This window comes from Lipotes vexillifer, unplaced genomic scaffold (assembly GCF_000442215.2).
Source record: "Lipotes vexillifer unplaced genomic scaffold, Lipotes_vexillifer_v1.1 scaffold263, whole genome shotgun sequence".
NCBI classification, from domain to species: domain Eukaryota; kingdom Metazoa; phylum Chordata; class Mammalia; order Artiodactyla; family Lipotidae; genus Lipotes; species Lipotes vexillifer.
Window position 1 is genome coordinate 2,440,440 of NW_006796752.1, and position 25,940 is coordinate 2,466,379.

Genomic DNA, 25,940 nt, shown 5'->3' on the forward strand with positions numbered 1-25,940 from the left:
ATTCCTGCTAAGTCTCTGAAGACAAAGTTATCTTTTCACACTTACATAATTTTTCTTAGTAAACAACAAAAATCGTTGCCAGTATAAATGATAGGAGATAGGTTTTCCACATGAGACTAGAGAAGACAAATGTGAAAGGGTAAAGCCTACTCAAAGATGATTTTTAATGATTAAAGGGAATACAGTGAGTGACATCTGTGAAAATGGTGCAGGGAAAAAAAAGCCCTCCAAAAATTCTCTCCTCAATGAAAGCATGGAAAAAACTGATAAAAATAGTCAGACACAATATTTTCAGAATGCTGGAAATTAAACAAAGGCAATCAGGAGAGCATTAATTCAAGAAGAATGGATGAATCTCAGTATGACCAGTGAGCTCTGTGGTGTCTTAGTTGCCCTAGTCCCATCTCACCCCTTCTTCTTGGTGGTGGCCTTGGAAGCCAGCAGCCTGCAATCATGGTGAAAATTAGCAAGCTGGCACCTGTAGGAAGGGACAGAACAGGGTTGGAGCTCCTTCAAACTCTCATTCCCAGTAGATTGTCATTATTTGAGTTGTCTGGGGATTCCCTGGAATTTCCTGCTTGCAAGGCTGTCTTTATTAACCCAACTAAGAGCTTGCTCAGTGTGAAAAGTCTTTTCCCCAGGGGCATTTGTAGAAAATGTCCAGGGTGATTGTTTAACTTCTTGGCTGCTTGAGGCACTGGATATCAGCTGGGGCAAAAACAGGCTAATCAAAAAGTTTAAAAGGAAAAACTTAAGAATAAGATATCCATAGTTGTTAGAATAAGATATCCATAGTGGTTTTGAAAAACTCCAAATAGTCCTGAGAATCTAGAAGTCCATTGTGCACATGACCAGGGTTGTGTGCATGCTCAGGAAAAATCTTAGCAGGGCTTATGCTCTCACCTTGGCTGATCTTGAGGCTCTGCACAAACAGGAATTGAAGGCTAATGTGGAACTGTCACCTGCCTGGCTGAATACTGAAGGTGTGCTTCAAAATCCACGTAGAGGGACTTCCCTGGTGGCGCAGTGGTTAAGAATCTGTCTGCCAATGCAGGGGACATGGGTTCAAGCCCTGGTCTGGGAAGATCCCACATGCTGCAGAGCAACTAAGCCCATGTGCCACAACTACTGAACCTGAGCTCTAGAGCCCACGAGCCACAACTACTGAGCCCGTGTGCCACAACTACTGAAGCCCACATGCCGAGAGCCCGTGCTCCGCAACAAGAGAAGCCACCACAATGAGAAGCCTGCACACTGCAACGAAGAGTAGCCCCTGCTCACCGCAACCAGAGAAAGCCCGTGTGCAGCAATGGAGACCCAATGCAGCCAAAAAATAAAATATAAATAAATAAATAAATTTATAAAAAAAAAATCCACAGAGCCCCTTGGCAAAGACTGGAATGCTTGTTGGTTTCAAGTGTTTAAGAAAATCTCTGCCCAGTCATGAACCAAGCAGAGACTTCAGTGGCTACACAGGACCATGAATACAGATTTTATAGAATTGTTTCAGAAAAGTCAGTAAGTAAACAAACAAAAACAACAACAACAAATAGCAACAATAGCAAACACTGGAGATGGAGGAGAATCTGATTTCCAGAGTTGCCACATTATGTTATTTTAAATGTCCAGTTTTCAAAGAAAAATTATGACATGTGCAGAGAAACAAGAAAGTATAGCCCATACACAGAAAAAAAAGCAGTCAATAGAAACTGTCCCTGAGGAAGCCAAGATATTGCACTTCTTAGACCAAGGCTTTAAACCAGCTTTAAAAAAAAGTTTAGAATGAAAGGAAACCATACATAAAGAACTAAAGAAAAGTATGAAAACAAAATCTCATCAAATAGAGAATATAAATAGAGAGAAATTATATTTAAAAAGGGCCAAATAGATGTTTGGGGTTGAAAAGTATAATAAATGAAATGAAAAATTCACTAGAGTGGCTCAATAGCAGATTTGAGCAGGCAGAAGAAAGAATCAGAGAACTCAGATATGGGTCAATTGAAACTATCCAATTTGAGGAAGAGAAAGAAAAAGAATGAAAAAAAAATGAACAGAGACTTAAAGACCTATAGGACACCAACAAGCATTATCAACATACCAAGTATATCAAGCATAATGGAAATGCCAGAGGAAAGAAAAAAGGGACTGAAAGAATACTTAAAGAAATAATGGGCAAAGACTTCCAAACTTTGATGAAAAATGTAATCTATATATCCAAGATGATCTACAAACTCCAAGAAATAAAAACTCAGAAACCCAAACCTATACTGTCAAAACTGTCAAAAGACAAAGAAAGGAGAGACAGCCCAGATGGCAGAGTAGGAAGACTGTAAGCTCACCTCCTTTCATGGCCACACCAAAATTAAAAATATTTACAACTATTGATGAGAACCACCTGAAGATTAGCAGAAAAGATTTTCCACAACTAAAGATATAAAGAAGGAATCACAATGAGATGGGTAGGAGGGGCAGAGAAGCAGTATAGTCAAAAGCAGTATAGGCAACCCACAAACGGGAGTATAATCACAATTGCATAAGTTTTCCTTAAGGAGCAAGAGGTACAAGTCCCACGTTGAGCACCCCAGCTCAGTGGTCCTGCACCGGGAAGATGAGCCCCCAGAGTGTCTGGCTTTGAAGGCCAGTGGGGATTACTTTTGGGAGAGTTAGAGGGCTCTAGGAAATAGAGGCTCTACTTTTAAAGAGCATGCACAAAATCTCACATGCTCCAAGACCCAGGGAAGAAGAAATAGTTTGAAAGGAGCCTGGGTCAGACCCACTTGATAATCTTGGAGAGCTTCCCAGAGAGGTAGGAGGCAACTGGGACTCCCCCTGGGAATATAGATGCTGGCAGCAGCCATCTTTAGGAGCTCATTCTACCATGATGACACTGGTGCTGGCAAGTGCCACTTTGGAATCCTCCCTCTAGATGATTAGTTCTGGGACACAGCCCCACCCAGCAGCAGGCCTGATGCCCTAGGACCCCATGAGCCTCCAGCCATTCAGAGATCTAGCCCCACCCACCAGAAGGCCCGGGACCCAGACCCACTCACCAGTGGGCCGGCACTAGTCCTGGGAACCCCTGAGCTGCGTAGCCAGTTGTGCCAGGACCTAGCATTGCTTACCAGCAGGTAGGCAGCCTCCTCCAAGAGGCAGAGCCTGGCAGCCAACTGGGATGGGGGTCAGCCCTGCTTACAAGTGTGCTTACAGTAGTCAGCCTCATCACAACAGAAGGGTCCACACAGCCCACATAGGAGGCAGCCCTAGAGCACATTGGTGACCAAAGAGAAGCGGGCTGTTGGGCCCCAAAGAACATCTCCTACATAAGGCCACTTCTCTGACATTGGGAAACGTAACTGACTTACCTAGATTATATAAAAATAAAAACAGAGAATTAGGCAAAATGAGGTGACAGAGGACTATGTTCCAAATGAAGGAACAAGATAAAACCACAGAAGAAATATTAAGGAATACTTATTACTTAATCTACCCAATAAACAGCTCAAGGTAATGATCATAAAATGCTCAATGAGCCCAAAAGAAAAATAGATGAACACAGAGAGAAATTTTTATAGAGTTAGAAAATATAAAGAACCAAACAGAGCTGAAGAATACAATAATTAAAACAAAATATACACTAGAAGGAATCAACAGTAGATTAGATGATACAGAGGAGCAGATCAGCAAACTGGAAGACAGAATACTGGAAATCACCCAAGCTGACCAGAAAAAAGAAAAGGAATTGTATAAAATGAGGATACTTTAAGAGACCTCTGGGACAGCATCAAGCATGTTAACATTTGCACTATAGGGGTCCCAGAAAAAGAAGAGAGAGAGAAAGAGGCAGATAACTTATTTGAAGATATAATAGCTGAAAACTTCCCTAGCCTGGGGAAGGAAACAGACATCAGGTCCAGGAAGCACAGAGAGTCCCAAACAAGATAAACCCAAAGAGATCCACACTAAGACACGTTGTAATTAAATTGGTAAAAAATAACAATAAAGAGAGAATCTTAAAAGCAGCAAGGGAAAAGCAACTAGTTACATAAAGTTGCAGGATATGAAAGTAATATACACAAATCTGTTGCATTTCTATACACTAACAATGACCTATCAGAAAGAGAAATCAAGAAAAAAATCTAATTTACAATTGCATCAAAAAGTATAAAATACCTAGGAATAAATCTAACCAAGGAGAGAAGACTATAAGACACTGATGAAAGAAATTGAGGACAACACAAACAAATGGAAAATTATACCATGCTCATGGATTGGAAAAATCAATATTGTTAAAATGACCATGCTCCCCAAGACAATCTACAGATTCAATGCAATTCCTATCAAAATACCAATGGCATTTTTCACAGAAGTAGAAGAAATAATTCCAAATTTGTAGGGAAACAAAAGATCCTGAACAGCCAAAACAATCTTGAGAAAGAAGAACAAAGCTGGCAGTATCATGAGCCATGATTTCAAACTATACTACAAAGATACAGTAATCAAAACAATATGGTAGTGGCACAAAAACAGACACATAGATCAATGGAATAGAAATAGAGAGCCCAGAAATAAACCCACACTCATGTGGGCAATTAATCTATGACAAAGGAGGTGAGAAAGAATATACAATGTGGAAAAAACAGTGTCTCCAATAAATGGTGTTGGGAAAACTGGACAGCTACATGTGAAGGAATCAAATTGGACTACTTTCTCATACCATATACAAAAATAAACTCAAAATGAATTAAAGACTTAAATGTACAACCTGAAGCCATAAAACTCCTGAAAGAAAACATAGGCAGTATACTTTTTTTTTCCCTGTGCCGTGTGGCATGTGGGATCTCAGTTTCCCGACCAGGGATTGAACCCATGCCCACTGCAGTGGAAGTGCAGAGTAGACTGGACCACCAGGGAAGTCCCAGGCAGTATACTTTTTGACATAAATTATAGCAATACTTTGTGTATAGAAATGCTGAATTCCAGGTGTTGTGCATCTGGAACAAACATAGTTTTGTAGGTCAATTACCCTTTAATTAAAAAAAAAAACGATAGAGAATCTGGAAAGCAGCAAGAGAAAAGCAATTTGTCACATGCAAAGAATCTTTAATAAGATAAATAGCTTAATTCTTATCATAAACTATGGAGGCCACAAAACAGTGGGATGACAAAAGTGCTAAAAGGAAAAGACTGTCAGCAGAGAATTCTATATCTATGGCCAACTGATTTTCATCAAGCCTGTCTTGGTTCAGGCTGCTATAACAAAATACCATAGACTGGGGGGCTTAAAAATGACTGAAGTTTATTTCTCACAGTTCTGGAGGTTGGTAGTCTGAGATGAGGGCTCCAGCATGGTTGAGTTCTGGTGAAGACCCTCCTCTGGGCTGCAGATTGTTGACTTTTGATTGAGAAAATTGGATCTTGGCCATTGGGTATGTGGGAGTATGTGTAAAAGGGACATGCACACAACCACAAAAACCCACACACAATCTAAAGCATCCACAGATGCTTCCAGGTACTATGAAAATGTGCCCACAGTTATTTTCTAGGCAAAGCATTTTCTTTAACAGTATCCCCAATCTCCATACCCACTACAAAGTTGGAATCAGTATAACTCTCCAGACTAAAGTCAGCAAGGGTAAGCTTACCTTTAATATTGCTTTGTTGTTCCAGCAATAATTTACTTATTTCTGAAAACCAACAATCTCTGATTTCTTTTGAAGCTGCCTGCAATTACAAATAAGAAAATACCGTGAGTATCAGATCACCTGGTGCATTAATTGGACAGGACTTTTATTCTCTGGGTGACCTTTAGAATGTGACAGAAAACACTGGTTGAGTCATGGGAACACAATAGGGAAAGGGGAAAGGACACCTATGGGGAAGGCATGAATTTTACCTGTAGGATGTATTTCTCAAGTCCATTTTGGTTGGCAATTTCAAACTTTCTGTTGCTCCCCCTTCCAAGTTGGCGAATTGAAAGTGTCATTAACTATTGTAAAGAAAGAAGAAAATTTTCTATACCATCTTTTCTGATTAAAAAATTATCCCTGTCAGCCACTCTAATCTTTGCTACCCTTGATTGCTCTCTTCTTCCATCTTCCTTCCAAGTGTTTTGCTTTCCTCTGTTAACAGCCCCAAGGAGCATAAAACATAATCTGTTACAGTGTCATTTGTCTTGTCTGTTTCAGAGGACAAGACAGACTATATGTTTCCATATGCTGAGCTGTAGCCTTCAACTTTAAGCAAAAAGATTCTCTCCTTTAATACTTGAGTATTTCACAAATCTCTACATAGTAGTAACTGAATTTGTATCCATTAAGAAACAAAAATAACAAAAAGTACTATGAATAAACTACCAATTTTAATCACAAGAGCACATGTGTGTGTGCATGTGATTGCTAGCTATGAAATATTTCTTATATGGGTGAGAGGCAATGTTTGGTGTGGACATGGGTTCCTACACCCCCAGGGTCAGGATGTTGCCTACACTTGCATGCAAAGATGCGTGGTTGAGAAGATGAAATCCAGCCCATGCTCTAATCTCCAAGGTGTTCAATCCTCTGCCTGGAGGAAAGAGGGTACTTTTCAATTAGTTTGTCCAGGCAGGCTGCCATTGGATCCTTTTTCTCCACCCAGCACAAAGGCACCTCTGTGCCAGCGCTGGCCCTATCTAGTGGCTAATTACAAGCTCTGACTCTGGAATCAGGCCTGTGTGTGGATTCTCGCTCTGTTGTGTGGCATTTGGCAAGTTAACCTCACCTCAGTTTCCTTATCTGTAAAATACGGATAACAGCATTTCTCTCCATAGGGTTGTGCTGACTCCCAAGTGCAATAGGACCCCTTTACCTTCATAGACTTCTTAAAGCTGTAGTGAGGAGACAGGCCCTGGTCACTGGGCTCCATTCGTATCTTACAGAACACTATTCCCTGTTCAAATAGATAGATTTGCCTCTGGCTGGGCTTAAATCGAATTAAATCCTTCATCTTATAACGATCCTTGTGAACTGTCCAGACGTTGAAAGAGCCATGCATCAACAGCTTGCCCAGTTTTCTGATATCATCCTTTGGGAAACACAGACACACACAAAAAGAAGCTGTTAAATTACCTGACAGGAAAGAACTCTTAGGGGTCTGTTTTCAAATTACAAACCATGCTTATTTGAAGTTTACAGTCTTATAAGTGCCAGTCAGGCCAATCTGTCACTAATCAAAACTACAATTTTGTGAGCTTCACTGAGCATTGCATCATTCAGTTATATAAGGAAACAGTGCAGCTGTATAAGGTAATAACAACAAAGCATGTTAGCAATACTTTGAACTGAAGATATTGGTACTCCAATATTTTTGTCTTGCAATTAATTTTAGCTAGCAGAATTCCATTTCTTCTTCTTTGTTTTTGATACAAGACACTGCTTAAAAAGGCCAAGAAATTAATATTTTAATTATGTTTGGGAGAGCCAGAATCTTTGCTGCATTATGGATCTTTGGTAATCCATGTATTCCATCTGTATCCTAACCTCTCCTTCAGGTATATGAGAACCTGAGAACAAGAGATTTGTTCTGAAAGGAGAAAGCTTAGTATGACCTAATCTTCATAACACTGTAATGGAAATGGTAATGACATTCAACTCTGCATTTTTCAGAGTGAGTGAACAGTGCAAAGATAATTCCAAATGACAAATCTTTTATTTCATCTTTTTGGCTCTAAGGCACACACTATGTCTCCTTCCACAATCATATGTCTGGTTGAAAGTCCAAATGAAGTGACCTGGCCTTCTTTGAGCTCTCTCTAAAGGTAGTGGAGTGTGATGAACTAGAAATGTGGTATTTTGTCTGGTTATTTTTCAAAAATTATATCACTTAAAGTAGATAATCAAGACTTTATTTCTCTGAATCAAAACACCAAAAGGAAAAATTATTTGAACAGGACCAGGACAGAGACATTTCCCTGAGTTACATCTAGTTGAGATAAAGCCCTACAATTTCTGATAATTATTACTAGACATATGTGCATTTTATAACTTATTTATATTGAACAAACTGTGAATACCTTTAAAAAAATGAATGACTTTATATCTGAAAGTCTAAAAACAAACACTTCAAGGGCAGTAAACTCTAGTCATTTCTATGGTGCTTGTGTCATATTTTCAGGGGTATTTTTCTCTTTTTGCTTTGTAAAATTTACATGTGTTAAATGTAGTGAATAAAATCCTCACTGAGGAATAAGAGCTCCAGTCACAAGGCCTTCTCTCCTAAAAGCACGATGCTTCCGCTGCCGGTTTCATAGGCTTAGCTTGACTGCACCCCAAGACAGATGGGCGATGGGTCCATGAGGACAAGGGAGGAGTTTTTCACTCTATCCACATCCTTCCTGCACCCACTCAAATGGAAACACCCCAGCCCTCAGTGATTGCTTTCTCCTTTACACCCATTCAATTTGTACAATTTAGACCTATAGAGTACAGGAAATATGTTTAGTCAAGGCAGCTGGCAAAAGTAGATGTTTAACATTTGCCACAGGAATGATTGTAATCAGTAGTTTCTATTTAAAAATGTATTTATATTTCACCCCATTTCAAAAATTAGATACATCTTATAAAAATATATACATTATAGGCAGACAGAAAATAACCAAGGAAATTAGGCTGAAGAAAAAAAAGAGATTAAAACAGTAAGATGAAGAGGATGTACATAAAACCCATACAATATAAAGCATGTAAACTTGCTGCAGACTAGACTTTGACCTTCTAGCAGGCAGTACAGAGGGAAATCTGGTGAGTTATATGATTCATTATGTCCGAAGACATACCCAAACCAGTTGTTAAGGGAAAGCATGGCACTTTGTTAATAAGACGTGAGAGAACTTTCTCCCATGCGTCTTCATAAAGGGTCACTGCGTCAAATACTGAGCCCACCTTCAACCGCATCCCAGAATAGACAGATGAATGGATTTTAGGTAAAGCTGTTTCTAATAACACATCTGGGGAATGTGGAGGCATCATTTCATAGTACAGCTTTTAAAAGCAATTCTGAAAGAGGCCAGAAGGATGGGGGAGCGGGGGAACAAGCCCAGGTGTACACTCTGATGACCTGCAGAGGGCTGGGCGATGTGAGTTAAGGTGTCTGCCAAGGCCGTGGGCTGTAGAGGCAGAAGAGGCCACCCTAGGCAGCGACGTTTTTGTCCTTTACAGCCTCTGCACTTCTCATCCCTCCCACAGCCACAGCTGTTTGAACCTTAGTAAGCAATTGGCCAAAGGATGTGAATCCAGAGACAGGCCAGCCCCTGACCACAGAGGCCCAGTGAAAAAAAGATGTGCCAGATGGCCAATCGGATCCCTGTCTGAACTGAGGAGAACTAAGGAGGAAGCAGTAAGCAGCAAGAGTTGTAGCTGTGAGATGCTTTATGAGAGGGTGGAATAAATGATAAGGAAGCAGAGCAATAAAGAAGGTAAGTCATCAGAAACTATGAGGAAGAGGAAAAGGCACCAATGGAGGGAAAGAACCAGTCAGTGGCCGGTGAGGGGAGAGGACATACCTGGCACGTATAGGCAGAGCACACAGGTGAGAACCCCAGCTCCCTCCCAGGCTAAAGCCCTAGAGTTGCTGTGGATCCTGGAATTGTTTAGTTCTCACACCCATGAGCCCTGTCCTGTCATTGTTCTGACTCTTCCTGAGACTATATGGTTGCCTTTTCCAGTAAGCCTGTCATCACTGAAGGTCACTAGAGGGAATCGCTGGGTCTTTTGATATGAGTTGGAAGAGATGGGCTACATATCATCCAGGACATCTTGCATAAACTTTCTCAGGACCACGCTTGTGATGGGATCAGACATCTCAATGCTTGAGACCCATCCTGTGGTGGCTGAGGGCACATGCCCTGTATAGCAGTGATGAAGGACAGGTGTACATACGTTACCGTCATCCAGGACACATGCCTGTGTGGAGGCTACTCTGCCTCCAAAGGGAAGAGCATAGGGGGATTGCTCTGAACAGGACCAAGGATGACCCTTGGCCGCCTTTTCAACCATATATATCCTTTCTTTCCAGTCAGACAGGAGTTGGTCCCAAGGCCAGAGACTACATGTACAACCTCTTGCAGATACTTGTGCCCTAAAGTATGGAATCATTTACTGGCATTTAGTGAGTGCCTGAGGGGACACAAATCTAAATGCTCAGCACTGTGAGGAAGCTAATTCAGTGATGACCTTGAACTGGCTTGAATAGTATTTCCCAAAAAACTCATGTCCACCCAGGATCTCAGAATGTGACCTTATTTGGAAATAGGCTCTTTGCAGATGTAATTAGTTAAAATGAGGTCATACTGGATAAGGGTGGGCCCTAATCCAATGACTGGTGTCCCTATAAGAAAACAAAGACACACACATAGAGAAGACAGTTAGGACGATAGGCAGAAATTGTAGTGATGCAGCTATAAGCCAAGGAAGCCAGGAGACAAGCAAGGAAGGATTCTTCCCTAGAGCCTTAGAGGAATGGGCCTGCCGACAACCTTGATTTTGGACTTCTTGCCTCCAGAACTGTGAGAGAATACATTTTTGTGTTTTTTAGCCACCTAATTTGTGGTGCTCTGTTATCGCAGCTCTAGGAAATGAATGTAGCCTCAACCAGTTTTTCCACTAGTGACGTAATAGTGTGGCCATCACTTTGGTGTGTTGATGAATCTGATGGGTGTGAGCTCACAGATACAACATAGGGGCTGCCCCAAACAAATCAGCAAATGAAATGTCAGATGGTCTCCCTGATATGGGAAATGATGGCAAAATAATCTAGTAAATGCTACCATTTTCATGTGTGGACATTTTGTAGGTAAGAGCTCTGAGGTAAGAATTTCAAATGTGACTACATCGACCAAATGAAGAATCTGACTGAGAGAGTGACCGTAGGAAAACTAGCCCCCAGAAGGAGACTTCTTTTGGGTGCCCAGGTTTTCACTCCTGGCAATGACAGCTAAAGGGACAGAGCTATATAATTCTTGTACAGAGAGGCAGGAAACATCTGGATAAGTGAATTAGCACAAAGCCTGGTCCAGAAATGAAAATCAGAAGCTGTGGGACCGAGGTGTCTATGATTACAACTGCTAGAAGCAAAGGGGTTCCTTCCTTTCCAGCCTAAGTACACAAATAAGTCAGCACTGGGACCCTTTATTCAGCATCTACCAGGTGCCAGGCATGGTGCTAGGTGCCCTGCCCTATGATTTAATCCTCATTTATGCCTCACAATCACCCTTTAACATGGGTGCTGTGAAGGTGGGATGACGTACAAGGCAATTCCACTGAGTCATCAAGATTATTTACTCAGCCTTATCTCTGCAGCCAACACTATGAAGAGGAAAAGTGGGAACTAAAATAGAAAATAAAATACCTGGCCCTAGCCCACAATAAATTTGTCATAAAAATAATTCCTTTATCGAACAACATAAATTTGTTTCAGAAAATAAAATATTTCATTCAACCTTTACTATTCAACATTGGAACATGTTCCTGGCAAGTGAGGATTTAAAAGAACTCTAAATGCATCTATATTTTATGCACTAAATTGAATAGGGGGGGAACTTTTGTTTTTTGTTTTTTGGGTTTTTTTTGCTGTACATGGGCCTCTCACTGTTGTGGCCTCTCCCATTGTGGAGCACAGGCTCCGGATGCGCAGGCTCAGCGGCCATGGCTCACAGGCCCAGCCGCTCTGCGGCATGTGGGATCCTCCCGGACCGGGGCACGAACCCAAGTCCCCTGCATCGGCAGGCGGACTCTCAACCACTGAGCCACCAGGGAAGCCCCAGGGGGGGAACTTTTTTTTGTAAAGAGAGGGAAATAAATTACATCTCAGTGTTCCACAAAACAAATTTTCTTAAAAAATCTTTTGTGATTAAATTAAACCAAGAACTAACTGAGTATACACAACAGGGAGAAAATGTAAATATCAGAAGGGCATTTTTTCTAGTTGTTTTAATTATGAATTCATCCCACCAAGTTCAATTTCTTTTCTTCACAAAACCAAGTTAATATTGGATGTCAATAGAGAAACTAAGAAGTTAAGTTCTGGATTCATCTCTACCTACAGCATGTGATGGGAAACACCTTTTGATAAAGTTCTACAAAGCTGATGCAAAGAATCTCAGAATCATTAGATCTGAGTTAACAGTAGTTGAGTTGTTAGTAAACTCTAAACAGAATCAGATGAATGTGTTGAGAGGTTGGCACCCTGGATAGGGAGTAAAGAGATCCAAGAAGTAGTCCTGGCTGATGACCACGTGATTGGGGTGAGTCAACTCTTCTTTCCATGGACCTGTTCCTGAATCAGAAAGTTGAAAAGTCCAATGCCTGCTCTTCCATAATTCAGTAGGATTATACGAAACTGTCAGGATACATTACCTAATGTACTAGATGTAAAGCAAGTTAAGGTCTTAGTGAAAAAGAAACCATGGACTGTATTTCAAAGGAGCAATTCTGAGGACACATGGGGGAGAAAAGTTCTTTGCCTTGGTGTTAAAAAATCTCTAAAATTCTATAAACTCATTCATCTTATTTGCATGCAAACCAGCTTGGAATGAAATCAGAGTAGATTGCTATTTACTCACATTTTAATATTCTTTTCTCATAACTTCCTCTTCCTATGTTACTTACACTCAGAATAATAGCTGGGAGTTTCCTGCCCTGAGTACAGGTTCCAGGACACTCTTTTGATTCAGGGAAAGGGACATCTGATAGAGGTAGCTGACATGTGTTCAAAGATGAAAAGAAGAACAGAAAGATATTCCAAATGATTAAACAAATTGCTCTCTTGACTTTTCTTAGTCAAAGAAGGAAACAGTTATCATCAAGAAAACTATCCCCTCTGCCACACACCCCATGGTTCATGAATACCCTCTTGAATCTTGCATCAGGAGTAAGCAGAGAGCATTCTGGAGTCCCAGGGGACAGTAATAGCATCGCTGCCCAGATCTCAGCAAACCCAGTGGGGCTGTTTCTGAGATGCTGGCCAGAGGAAAACCAGGAGGGAGGGAAATCAAAAATCACAGGGTTTTTTGCCCCTAATTAATTTGTGTGGTTTGATTTCTGACAAGGAAAGAAAAGAAAGGTCATTTCATCTACCAAGACCTCAATAAACAGTATGTTAAATCCAGGTAAAAATGAAAAGGTAAAAAAGAGAAGGAAAGTGTCTGTGTGACATGTATCAACAATTCTCTGAATGCTTGATCCCTGTGTGGGAGGTGGAAGAATGGCCTCCCAAAGATGTCTATGCCCTAATCCCTGGAGCCTGAGACTAGGTCAGGTAACGGGACAAATGAATTAATGTTGTTCACCAGCTGACTTTGAGATGGGGAGATTATCATCGATTAACTGGTTGGGCCCAATGTAATCACAAGAGGCCTTAAAGGTGGAAGAGAAAGAAGGGAAGGTCTGAGTGATGTGATGGGAGAAGAACTCAACCTCCATTGCTGGCATTGAAGAGGGAGGAAGATGCCATGAGCAGAGGAAGTGAGTGGGTGGCCTTTGTAAACTGGAAAAGGCAGTGAAAGAGATTTTCTCCTAAAGCCTCCAGAAAGGAAGGCAGACACCTTGATTTTAGCCTAGTGAGACTATGTTGTACTCCTGATCCGTGGAACTGTAAGACAATAAATTTGCACTATTTGAAGGCACCAAGTTTGGGGTAATTTGTTATGACAATGACAGAAAATACCCCTGAGTCAAAATCTAGAGTAGCTCACAGTGAAAACCAGCTGAATATTAATTATGTCCCAGTCCCAGGGCGATCATACAGTTACAGAGGATAGTTTGCCTGGAATGCCTGGGTCTGGCCTGCTTGGGATTAACTCTAATGCCAGAGTTGAGATGGCTCAACCCCCCAGCACTCTCTCTTTGGGTATTTTTCTTTAAGCACTTGGATTAAGGGATATACAATATATGCTTATTGGGCCTCTTCTGGGATCTGTGATGTAAAATGGGGTTAGGTGTTCACTTAGGACCCATTTTCAAAGTAATTTTCACAGAGAAAATATAACTCAAGAGGGAAAATCTTTTAATATTTTAATGGTGCCACGAGTGAGAAAATAAATTACTCCCTCAGCACTTTCCCCTGCCCGATATGTTCTGGTCCCTGAGTTCTTGCTTTTTCCAGAGTATGGGTCAGTTTCAACATTCAGGAGCCCAAGGACCACAACCCAAGATTCCTAAAAATGCTGAGGCGCTGCTTGGAATCTCGTAGCACAGGTTTGCTGACCGATTTAGGTAGCTTTCCTCCAGAGTCAAATTCCTTTCCCACAGATCAGTTCTCTAACTTTGCCACAGTATCTGCTACCTTTGTAATACTGTGCCTGCCTTTTGTGGAAATGTCCCAGCACTTGCTATGGAACATACCGGACATCCAGTGACTGCTGCCAGGTCCACAGCCAACTCACAGGACTTGATTAAATCCTCCATCATGGCCAAAGCTTGTTGTAGGTCGTCTGAGAAGGCTGAATCCTTGGTCCTCTCTGGCCCATTCTGTGGAAACCAAATGCCTTGTTGGAAATCAAAAGGTAAACGATCTACCAAGGGAAGAAGGGAAACAGGACAGAGATAAGGAGCTACGGATCCAGCCAGCATGAAGTGACTGAGAAGGTAGGTACATCAACCTGTTTCCCTGCTCCCAAAGAATGGTAGCTAAGGATATTTGCTGGTTTAAGTACAATATATGATACACACACACACACACGCACACACAAGCAAAATCATTACACTTTCTGCACATTGTACTAATGAAGAATGAAGTTCATAAAATCATGGACATTATATTCTGGCTATATAAGAAACATCCTGAGCTTTTGTAAAGCATGAAAACCCCAGCCCTTTTAAATAGGGTGCTCTCCCTTTTGCTCCCCTACCCCCAGGGCCTATTGAAAAGTACAATCTGAGTATCATATTCCTGTATTTAATGTGACAGTCTTATTCCTATGGGTAAAATTATACTTAAAACCATCCCAGAGGAGGATATGTGTAAACTTTAGAGGCAAAGAATGGGCTGCTATGCAGAGGTTTACTAATGATTTATGTGTAAACACCGTAACGGTGGCATTTGCCACACTGAATCTCCCCGAGCTCTGCCCTTCCTCTCTCCTCTCCTCTCCCTGCCCTTCCCATATTCCATCACCATTAAATATGCCAAAGAGGTAAGCCAACGTGATCTGCACCTCCCAAACAGCATAAAGACCCAGAATTAAGGGAAAAGCTAATTTAAGAGACCAACGTTCCAATTATTACTATTGCGACACTTAGGACATGGTAGGGATGGTTTCAGCTTCAAAGTCTTTTGCTTAGGGTTTCCGTATTTTATTCACCTGCTACCTACATAGCAGATTTATCTGTTATCTGCTAAATACAAACAAAAAGATTTTGGCTTCCGTCCATTTTTTTTTTTTTTTTGTGACACATCAACTTCTACAACAAAGAACAGAGAGCTCTTTGCTGCTCCGCATATAGCCCCACCTCTTCTTATCCTCTACTGCAAAGGGTTGTGTATTTTCTTAATCTCTACTTAAACTATAAAGATTAGCATATTTGGATAAGAGATATGAGTGACAGGGCTGATGAATGGAGCAGAGCATGCTGCCTCCACTGAACAATTTTCCATGGATTCTTACCTTCTTACTTATGGTAAATGTGTTCCAGGTCCTGGTGGAAGACAACACCCTCTCACCCGAGTTTATTGTAACGTCATTAACAAAGGATTAAAAGTTCTTACACCAGGCATCTTCCTCTTTCCTAAATACTTGAAATTCAATGTGCTTTTAGAGACTCGACGGCTACCTATTCCCTCTCCTTCCCACTAACCCTCCTCCCACAAACACGGCAGGTGGCTAGTTTTACATTGTGTGATATAGGACTCTTACAAACATTATTAAACCTCTCTAACTCAGGGTAAATTCTTACAAACATTATTTAACTCCTCTAAACCAGGCTAGCTGCATTTGCTCCAGGCTATAAAATTACTACCTGTGCCCTGAGCTTCCTTTAATCTTAAGGCATCCCCACAGCACCATCTGAGCAGAGAGGACATGCACATGACCGCCCCTTGAGATACATGCCTCATACTATTCTTGTTAAAACCAGAATTTTATAATAGAAAAATTGAAAAAACCCATTTCCAAGCCAAAAATTTCTTCCCAATCTGGTGTGGCCATCACTTCTTCCAAGTTTCTTCTTGGTTGTCTTAGAATTCACACACATATACACATACATTTGGAAGGGAACAGGGCATAATGTATATAGATTTACTAAGGTGTACAAAGAAGTAAATATAAATCATTCATAATCCTACCATGCAGGAAAACCACTGAAGGGATTTTATTATACTTGCTTCCAGTCTTTTATGTATGCATTTTATACCTTTGCTTACTTTTGTATTCCAGTAAAACATTTTTATGTGGAAGGAAGAAGATATATTACCACTTATCCTATTACAAATCCCCACTTTGAAACTGTCTTTATTTTTTTGTTTTTTCCTATGAATTATAGGATGCATATTACTTTAGAAAATTTACACAATAAAGATCATAAACAAAATGAAATCGCCCTTAAGTCCTTCCATGTATAGGCAAACACCATTAGCAGTTAGTACATAGAACGATATTTAATATCCAGTACCTTAGCCAAACCTCCTTCTAGATCACCTGGGTCCATCTCCAAATCCTCAGGTGACTCAAAATCCAGCAGACCCTGCATTAACCCAAAAGCTTTATTGAAAATCAAAAAGTAGAAGGCCAACTTAATCTGTTGTGCAAACAATCTCCAGCCAATGCTAAAATGAGGATGTATATAAATTTGTCTGTCTGCCCCAAGTAAGAGGGAAAGAATAAATGGTACATTCAGTGCAGTGTTCTTTCCACAAACATAGAATCACATTGGACACACTATTTTGTAGCCTGCTTTTTCTCAACAACGTATCATGAACATTTTCCCATGACATATTTTTTTAAAACATGTTTTAAAATTGTGGCAGAGTATTGCATCCTATAGCTAAATCATGATTGATTAATCCCCCCTACTGTTAAACATTTACGTTCAATAATTTTTTACTAAAATAATAATAATCTTTATACACTTTTCTTAAGGATAAATTCCTACAAGTAGAATTGTTAATGTTAAGAGTTGTGATGCATGTTTCCAAGTTCTTTAGAGAAGGACTATGTTCCCACCATCCATAAATGAAAGCTTTTTTCACCAGCCCCTAGCCTACATGGAGTATTACCATTTAACGCTGTACCAAAACATGCTCACAGATGCCACTCTTGGAGGGAAGCAGAGGCTCATCATCCTCACTCCCAGGCTGGTGTGACAGCTCCATGTATAAAACAACAGCCGCACGTTACGCTGCGGAAGCTTCCTGGGGGTCAGCCCTGAGTGAGCTCTCTACTGCGTCACTCACTGGCTCCTCACAGCAACCTGTGCAGGAGGTTCTAGTGTCCTCACTTTACAGGCGAGAAAACCAAGGCCTGACAGGTCCAGGCATCCCACACTGGCAGCGGCAGAGCCGGTGCAGCCAAGGCTGGGCCTGCTGATGCAAAGCTGAGAGGGTAACTTGTTCTGAGGGCAAAACATTGGCAATAAGCTTAACTGCCCTGAGCCTCAGTTTCTTCACACTTTTTCTGAGGGCAAACATTGGCAATAAGCTTAACTGCCCTGAGCCTCAGTTTCTTCACACTTCAGAGCCTTTTGGCACATCTGATGGTGGGGATTAAATAAGAAATACAGGTGGGTGTGAATTTTGTTTTGTATAAAACGAAATGGCTTCCTCTTGGCCTCTGATGATGGGTTTAAAATTAAAGGAGCATCCAGTTTTGGTGTGGGGATGATCCAGGATTATGCTGTGACTGATGTATATTAGTTACTTGTACATTTTTTTTTTGGATCTTTGCAAGGGGAAAACTACAAGTAACAAGTTTTATATATTTAATTTAAATCTGTTACAGGTTTTCATGTTCAGGATAAACAATTTTTCAACCTTGGGTGAAAATACCTGCAACAGTTTAAGGTGACTGTGTTTTACCTTAGGACAACTGTTGCATGCCAATTTGTGTACGTGTGTGTGTGTGTGAAAACACTTCAAAGTTGAGTTAAAAGATGTAAATTTAAAGTTGGTTGTGTATCTAATCTGCCCCAGGTTCAGTAAATAAACAATTCTTTTTAAAAACAAAAACAAATACATGTGGGAAGATACCCAGTAAACAGCAGGGGCTTGTTTTTAAATTAAGTGAGAGTAGCCACTGGGCAAGAGCTGCTTATAAAGGTTAACTCAAAACAGACCTTGGAGGAGTGACCCAAACCTTTCCCTGAGCTCACACCTGGGGAAGCAGCTTTGACAGAGCTCCTGTCCTGTGTGTGTGTGTGTGTGGGCGGGTGGGTGGTGGCGGGGGTCTGGGAGTGCTCTCCTGCAGGTGTGCTGGTGTCAGAGCAAAGAAAGAAAGAACCACCTAGGGATTCAGGAAAACAAAATTCATTCTGTTATGCTGCTCTTGAGAAAAATCCTCAGTCTAAGGGCAGAGGTAGATGTCGCAAAAGAATCCAGTTTTGCCTTCTCCCCTCCATTGCTTAAACGCACGTAAAATAGTAGCTTTAGGGAAAATCACACCTCTTTCCTGAAGCTCCTTGCCCCAGCTGTAAAATGGAGCAGATGATATCTTACCTGTAGATATGTTACCGAGAATAGAGGTCTGGCTGCCTCCCCACCCTCTCAGCTGCCAGCAGTGTGGTAGCCTCCCTCTTCCCCACTTTCCTCCCAAGGACCTCTGCTCCCCTAAGCTGGGCTCTCCTTAGAGATCCATGTTCTGGCCGCATGATGGACTAGCCAGGCTCCTGGGACCCTATGATTCTTTGGTTTTATTCCTCATTAAGGAGGCTGATTTAGACCTGGGGACAGAAAAAGCCTGAAATCTAGACATAGTTTCACCTTTGGAAGTCGAAGTCACAATTCTACGTGTCTAAGGAAAAGAGCACCATAGCGCCCACATCTGTTCTCCAAGCACAGGAAGCACTGTCTCATCGACTTACCTTCAACAACATCTGGTACTTCATAAGTCTCTGGCTTGGTCCTCTCAGATACTTAAAAAGAGGGAGACTGTGACCCAGTTGACGCTGGCATACCTTGAAAAGCCAAACAGAAACAACATAAAACAAAACAACACACACACACACACAGAACAGAAGCGGCAGCATTTAAATACAAGAAGTGAAATGAACTCTTCATGGAGAGAAGGGGCAGCTGTGTCGACCAGTTTCATAATGTTATTGGCTGTTCAGTCCCTCAGGAACAGTGTGTAAAATGAGAGTAATGGGAAAGGGGATGGGCTTGGCTAGTATTTTTATAGGCAAGTAGGGATGCCGGAACATTTATTTCTTTTAGAAAGTAAGTCCATTAGGAGGGAGACAATGGGGCAGGCTTCTGAAAAGGTTGTCTTAGAATTGGGGTTTGGGGGTGGTGGAGTCTAGTCAAGGGTACATGATGGGCTTATTGATATCATTCCAGGGAACCCCAAAGTGTGACTTAATTCCACTTTTAAAACCCATCCTAGAAGAGGACCCTGGTTTTCTCACCAGGCTACAGCTGCTCATTACAGAGCTGTCCCATGGAGACTCAGGGCAGCATTGAAACTTCCAGTGTATAATTTCAAAAAAGGAGAGACTTTTAATAAACATAAATCCCAATTAATAAACATAAATCCCAATTAATGCCAATTTCCTCTTCCTAGTTCATACTTTCAATTTCTTTACAAATTGGATGTACATAAACAGTGTCCAGGGAAAACAGTTTGTGGGAGACCTTAGAAATGCAATGTTACCCCAAAGTAGGTGCAGTCTTGACATTCTTGCCAGATTGCCCTGGCTCGGGGCAGATTCTTATGATATTTAAAATATATTTGAAGGTCTTCTTTCTGGGTGAGAAAAAGTTAGAACAAATTAACCAGGTAGCGTTTTTCAGTAAGAGGACAGGATAATACAGTTTATTCATTCATTCAACAGGCCTGAGTATTTTCAATGTGTAAGGAACTGGGGATGCACAATAAATAACCTTCTGTTGGGGTGAGTGTGTAATGGGGAGATGTACACAGGGTTATAAACAACGCAGATATGAATGGAGTGCTGTGAGAGCAGCTACAGGACTCTGGTAAATAAATAAGTAAATTCATGAACAGGAGTCGAGTTTTAACTTTATCCTTTCTCCTCTGCTCTTTAACTGGGACACCAATATCTCCCCCAGATAGTTCTGCATTGAGTAATAAAAAGGACAAAAAAGTGCTCGTAGCTAATGGCCTCTCCTTTCTCTCTCCCCACTCACTCCTTATTACAGTCATCATGATGCCAACCCTACAAATAAACCTAAGAAACAACCGAAGGATAGAAACATCCCAGAAGGAAAATGTGGCAGTTTGGACACAAACCTAAGTGGTCTGGGCAACCCCTGCCTCAGACATCACCTTCAACCTGCAGCACAAGACTCCGAGACTGGAAAAGCTACATGACTATCTCAGTGCTAGAGATCAAGAGGGATTCCAAGTGCTGTGTGACCTATACTCTCATTGCATCAAAGACTGTGTGAGGTGGGAACACATCTGCCAATATCCCAGATAGAAAAGATACCCCCAGCCTGTGAAGTCAGCTTGCCAGCTTCATCCATTCCATCAGGAGAACCTGGTCCGTCCATTCAGCTGTGCTTGCCACAGAGCCTGGGCTGCTCTGGCAGAGATGACCACGTGGCCACTTCCTTGTGGATTTCTGTGTCCCTGTCCTCTTGCTGAGGCCACTCTTGATGTCCTTCATCTGGACATGGGTTATTTTTTCCCTTACAGCTTTCACTATGTCTATTCTACTTCTAAACACCCTGCTGTAGTGAATGATTTCCATTTCTGTAGCTCTTCCTCTCTCCCGATGGATTGTAAGTGGTCATTTCACTGCTTCACTGCAAGGACTACAGCAACTCTGTCCTTTGCTATTCTCTCCAAGAAAAATTACACACACACACACACACACACACACGGTTAAGAAGGCAGACAGCCCTTGAGAAATGTTGTTCAGACTGGTTAAGAAACTAGAATAATAATTCAGAACTTAACAATAATAACTTCCTTATTCATTCACTCCAGAACTATCTGTTGAGTGCCTTTGATGTGCCAGGCACTGTGCTAAGTACATTTGTTAAACTCAATGGCTCCCAGAGTATAGTAGCCTAGACTTGAGGAATACTCCTGCTACACTGAAGGCCAGGCTTATAAAACACTACAAATTGATTAAGGCATTTCACCCACATTTGGTTTGTCAGAGCACAAAGACATTGGCCTTTTGCTCCTAAAAGGATTCAAGGTTTCATTGCTTTCAACACTCAACCCAGAAGATTCTCAGAAGCTGGAGGAGACTGGAGATGCAGCCTTCCACCCAGGAAAACATCGCCAACAGTCAGCCACCTTTCCCTAAATCCTCCCAGTAACAGAGAGGGACCTGGTTCTCTTGGTGGATGCTGAGCTGATACCTGTGTTCCTGAAACCTTCACCCCTTAGTCCTGTGTCTGCACTTTGAGCATCACAGAACATTATATGCCTTCCAGTACTGAAACACAACTACTGACCTAAATTTGCTCTTCAGTCCAAAATTCCTTAGAGAAAGCGTGTGCACTAACCAGCAGCATATGAAAGTACCTGATTCTCCTTACCTCCCTATAGAATAAATCAGGAGGCTAAAAAAATTGCTACCCCCAAACTCATATTCACACAGGAAGACATGATTTCTTATGGACTAAGAAGACTGTGGCTCAGGTTCAGTTCTTGGCTTTCTTACTTACAAACTATTTGGTCCGAAGTCAGTTACTTAACCATCCTTCGCTTCAGTTTCTCATCTGTTAAGTGGGCTCACAACAGCAGTCAACTCCTATGATTGTTGTGCGATTAAATGGGAAGATGTATAGAAACATCTCAACAAATGCCCAATACATGCAGAGTAACCAACAAATGGTAGCTATTGTCAAAGCATTTTTTACTTTTGTAGAGTCCTTCTGTGTGCATTATTTTATTTGATTTCAACTTTACATATTGGTATTACTAAGCTTGTTGTATGCAGGAGAAAAGTAAAAGTCCCGGGGTTTAAGTGACATAATTGAGGTCATGCTGATAGCAAGTGGCTCAACTTAGATAAGAAGTTAAGTTTTCTGAGTCCCACCCCAGTGTTTTTTTCTATTGTACCATGTAAGATCTCAGAGCAAATGGGACTCAAAGTAAACTACTGACAAACGCTATTCTACATGGAGGTTGGTCTCTGGGGCAGAATCTTCCTGGATACTACAAGCTATCGAATCTGATTGAAACACTTGGCTAGAGCAATATTTCAAAATTCTTGTTCATGATTAGTGGAAGTCTGCAAGTATTACTGAGAAGAGGTAAACTGCTGTAGTAAATAGTGGGTGATGGGCCTGCCTTACTGGCTAACCAATACAGGTCTTTGCACAGCTGTGACAATGCCCTCAAGGATTCTCAAAGGTTAAGTAATTGTGGTTTTTAATTACTTCATTTGTCTCAGAGTAATACTTTGTGTTTGGTAAGAATTTATTACCTGTATTTTGTCCCCAACATCATAAATCATGTAGGATTATATGCAGGTATGTGGTCTGGATTAATGATTTCTAAGGTTCCTCCCACCATGGGGGACTATAAAAAGGTCTGTAAAACTTTAGGAGAGGAATTTTTCTAAGAAAAGATGTTTAGTTAGCAATTGCCCGACCATTTCCTCAAACTTGGCAATTTTAACTTGATAATATCCATTCTTTTTCCCCACAGGAATTTGGTCTTTTTCTCATTCAACCATTTCAATAAGTCTTTGCAATAATGATATAGTCAGTTATGAAATATTACTAAACTCTGCAACTAGATTTCACATTGGTGGTTTGATGAGCGCAAAATTGCCAAATAGTATAAAACACGAATAATGCTATCAAAGTAAGTCAAAAAGGAAATTAATCAGGTTGAATACAAAATGGTTTTTAATGTATCTTGAATTCTGTCACTGGTTGAAAAACCTATGACAAGGCTGTGATGGAAAGCCCAGACAGGGCTATGGAAGGGGTCTTCTAAGTCGGTCAGAGCTCTGAGGGTTGAAGACTCTGTTTCTCCATTATGTCTAATACCTTGAAACCTGGGGATTTTTGTTTGCTTGCTTTCAGTTTATCACAGGTACAGTCCCCTACATGTTCTGAAAGTGTGTTCGTGAGTACAATTTGTTCCTTAAGTCCAACAAAGTTAGCTTAGGTACCCGAATAACACAATCAGCTATATAGTACTGTACTGTAATAGGTTTATAATACTTCTCACACAAATAATACATTAAAAAAAACACAAAAAGTAAAGAAAAACATTTTTAATCTTACAGTACAGTATCTTGAAAGTACAGTAGTACAGCACAACAGCTGGCATACAGGGGCTGGCATCGAGTGAACAGGCAAGAAGAGTTACTGACTGGAGAGGGGAGAGGAGGTGGGAGATGGTAGAGCTGAAGGATCGTCAGCAATAGGAGACGGAGGGCAAGCTGCAAGTTCACTCACGCCTGATGTTGATGGCACAGGTTCTGGTTCCTTGCTGGATTCAATTCCATCTACCCTCTTGAAAAAATGGTCCAGTGATATCTGGGTAGTAGCTCTATTTTTCTCATCACAGGTGACACGGTAGCACTGGATTGAATTCTGAATGGCTGCTGCAATCTTCGTGTACCATTCTACATTCGGGCCCTTTGCCTCAAAAACTAACAGTGCCTCCTCAGATAAAGAAAATCTTGCCATTTCCTGCGTCGTGGATCTCTTCCGTTCTTCAGTTACTTCTTCTTCCTCTTGTCGCTGCACTCTCTCAATTATTTTCACTTTTGTTTCCATCGTTATCGCTCAGCGTGTCTTTTTACTTTTTTCTTTTTAGCATCTTTATTGGAGTATAATTGCTTTAAAATTGTGTGTTAGTTTCTGCTTTATAACAAAGTGAATCAGCTATACATATACATATATCCCCATATCTCTTCCCTCTTGCGTCTCCCTCCCACCCTCCCTATCCCACCCCTCTAGGCGGTCACAAAGCACAAACCGAGCTGATCTCCCTGTGCTATGCGGCTGCTTCCCACTAGCTATCTATTTTACGTTTGGTAGTGTATATATGTCCATGCCACTCTCTCACTTTGTCCCAGCCTACTCTACCTCTCCCCATGTCCTCAAGTCCATTCTCTAGTAGGTCTGAGTCTTTATTCCCATCCTGCCCCTAGGTTCTTCATGACCTTTTTTTTTTTTTTTTTAGATCCCATATATATGTGTTAGCATACAGTATTTGTTTTTCTCTTTCTGACTTACTTCACTCTGTATGACAGACTCTAGGTCCATCCACCTCACTACAAATAACTCAATTTTGTTCCTTTTTATGGCTGAGTAATATTCCATTGTATATATGTGCCACATCTTCTTGATCCATTCATCTGTCAATGGACACTTAGGTTGCTTCCATGTCCTGGCTATTGTAAATAGAGCTGCAATGAACATTGTGGTACATGACTCTTTTTGAATTATGGTTTTCTCAGGGTATATGCCCAGTAGTGGGATTGCTGGGTGGTACGGTAGTTCTATTTTTAGTTCTTTAAGGAATCTCCATACTGTTCTCCATAGTGGCTATATCAATTTGCATTCCCACTAACAGTGCAAGAGGGTTCTCTTTTCTCCACACCCTCTCCATAGGCGCGTCTTAGTACCAACTACATCACTGCTGCTTTTACGCTTGCTTCCAGACATCCTGGGCTTGAAATAAAGATACTGTACTACTGTACTCTATACAGTACTGTACAGTAAAGCACACAAAAGCACAACCACTTGCAGAGGATGCACGCACTTGACAATGCACACCAGACACGTGAACTAACTTACGTTATCAGACATGTGAACGCACGTTTGCATCTTTGAAAGTTCTCAACTTGAAGGTTTGTAGGTAGGGGACTTACTGTACTGCTCTTAGACTTATCAGTCATCATTTGAGCTGTTTAAAAATGCTTAAGTTGTTTCATCTATTGCCTCAGGCTCACAAAAAGAAAACAAGCAAGAGAATGAAAGGAAGGGCCGGTTGGGAGAGAGAGAAGAAATGGGAAAAGTTTAGAAAGCAAAGGGCACCGGGCTCATCTCCAAAGGAGGAGGAAGGAGGCACTTGGTGGGGAATGAGGCCGGCTAATGCATTTCTCTGAGCCAGCTCCCAGGGAGCACAACTGGCCCAAACAGCCAGCCTATATATTGCCCAAAGCCAGGTGGAGAACTGGCAAGAGGGGAGAGGTCTGTGTGGTGGGAAGGGAAGCAGACAGAAATACGATGTTGTAGGACAGGAAGTTCACAAATGGGGTGCTAAGTGGAAGACAGGCTGTAGACTTAAAATTTTCTAACTTTCCTTGATGCCGTAGAAAATAAAATGGAAGAAAATATATTTTCTATAGTTTCAGTTTAGTACTTCTTTTGAGAGTGTTACTACAACTTTAGTGAAGAATTTAAGCCTGCTGTGTGATTCCTGCCCTAAAACAGTTAGCTTAGTCATTCAGAGAAGGATCATCTGCCTCAGGGGTCTGGGGGGCCAGTCTCCCATTTCAGGGGACTTGGCAGGAAGCCAGGCTTACAGCCATTCCCACCTAGCAGGGTGAGAGCTCAGTCAAACTGGACTCAGCTCACACAGGCGGCAGTACTGCAAAGGACTCCCGCTTTGCATTCAAAAGGCAGATATAAGTTTTTAGACCACTTGTGTTTCCATTTGCCCTTGCCATTGCACAGAAAATTAAGGGCTGACTTTAATCACATGGTTATTTTGAGTTACTGGGAGCACAGACTTACTCTCTTGAGAAAGCAACGTGCCAGAAGTTCAGGGTTTTCAGTGCATTTTTCCAATTCTTTTAGAAAAGTCCTAGGGAAAG

General features: G+C 41.3%; 1 protein-coding gene across 1 annotated transcript in view; it reads right to left on the reverse strand.

The window, feature by feature from the left end:
* Nucleotides 1–25,940, reverse strand: part of MCF2L2 (MCF.2 cell line derived transforming sequence-like 2) — a 199,095-nt gene that overhangs the window by 19,923 nt on the left and 153,232 nt on the right. Inside the window, exons 18-25 of the mRNA XM_007468974.1 lie at nucleotides 25,861–25,930; nucleotides 19,826–19,918; nucleotides 19,038–19,130; nucleotides 16,635–16,706; nucleotides 14,370–14,495; nucleotides 6,844–7,059; nucleotides 5,894–5,986; nucleotides 5,643–5,721 (exon numbers count right to left, since the gene is read on the reverse strand). Coding sequence (XP_007469036.1) covers nucleotides 5,643–5,721; nucleotides 5,894–5,986; nucleotides 6,844–7,059; nucleotides 14,370–14,495; nucleotides 16,635–16,706; nucleotides 19,038–19,130; nucleotides 19,826–19,918; nucleotides 25,861–25,930 — 842 coding nt within the window. The remainder of the gene's footprint in view (nucleotides 1–5,642; nucleotides 5,722–5,893; nucleotides 5,987–6,843; nucleotides 7,060–14,369; nucleotides 14,496–16,634; nucleotides 16,707–19,037; nucleotides 19,131–19,825; nucleotides 19,919–25,860; nucleotides 25,931–25,940) is intronic.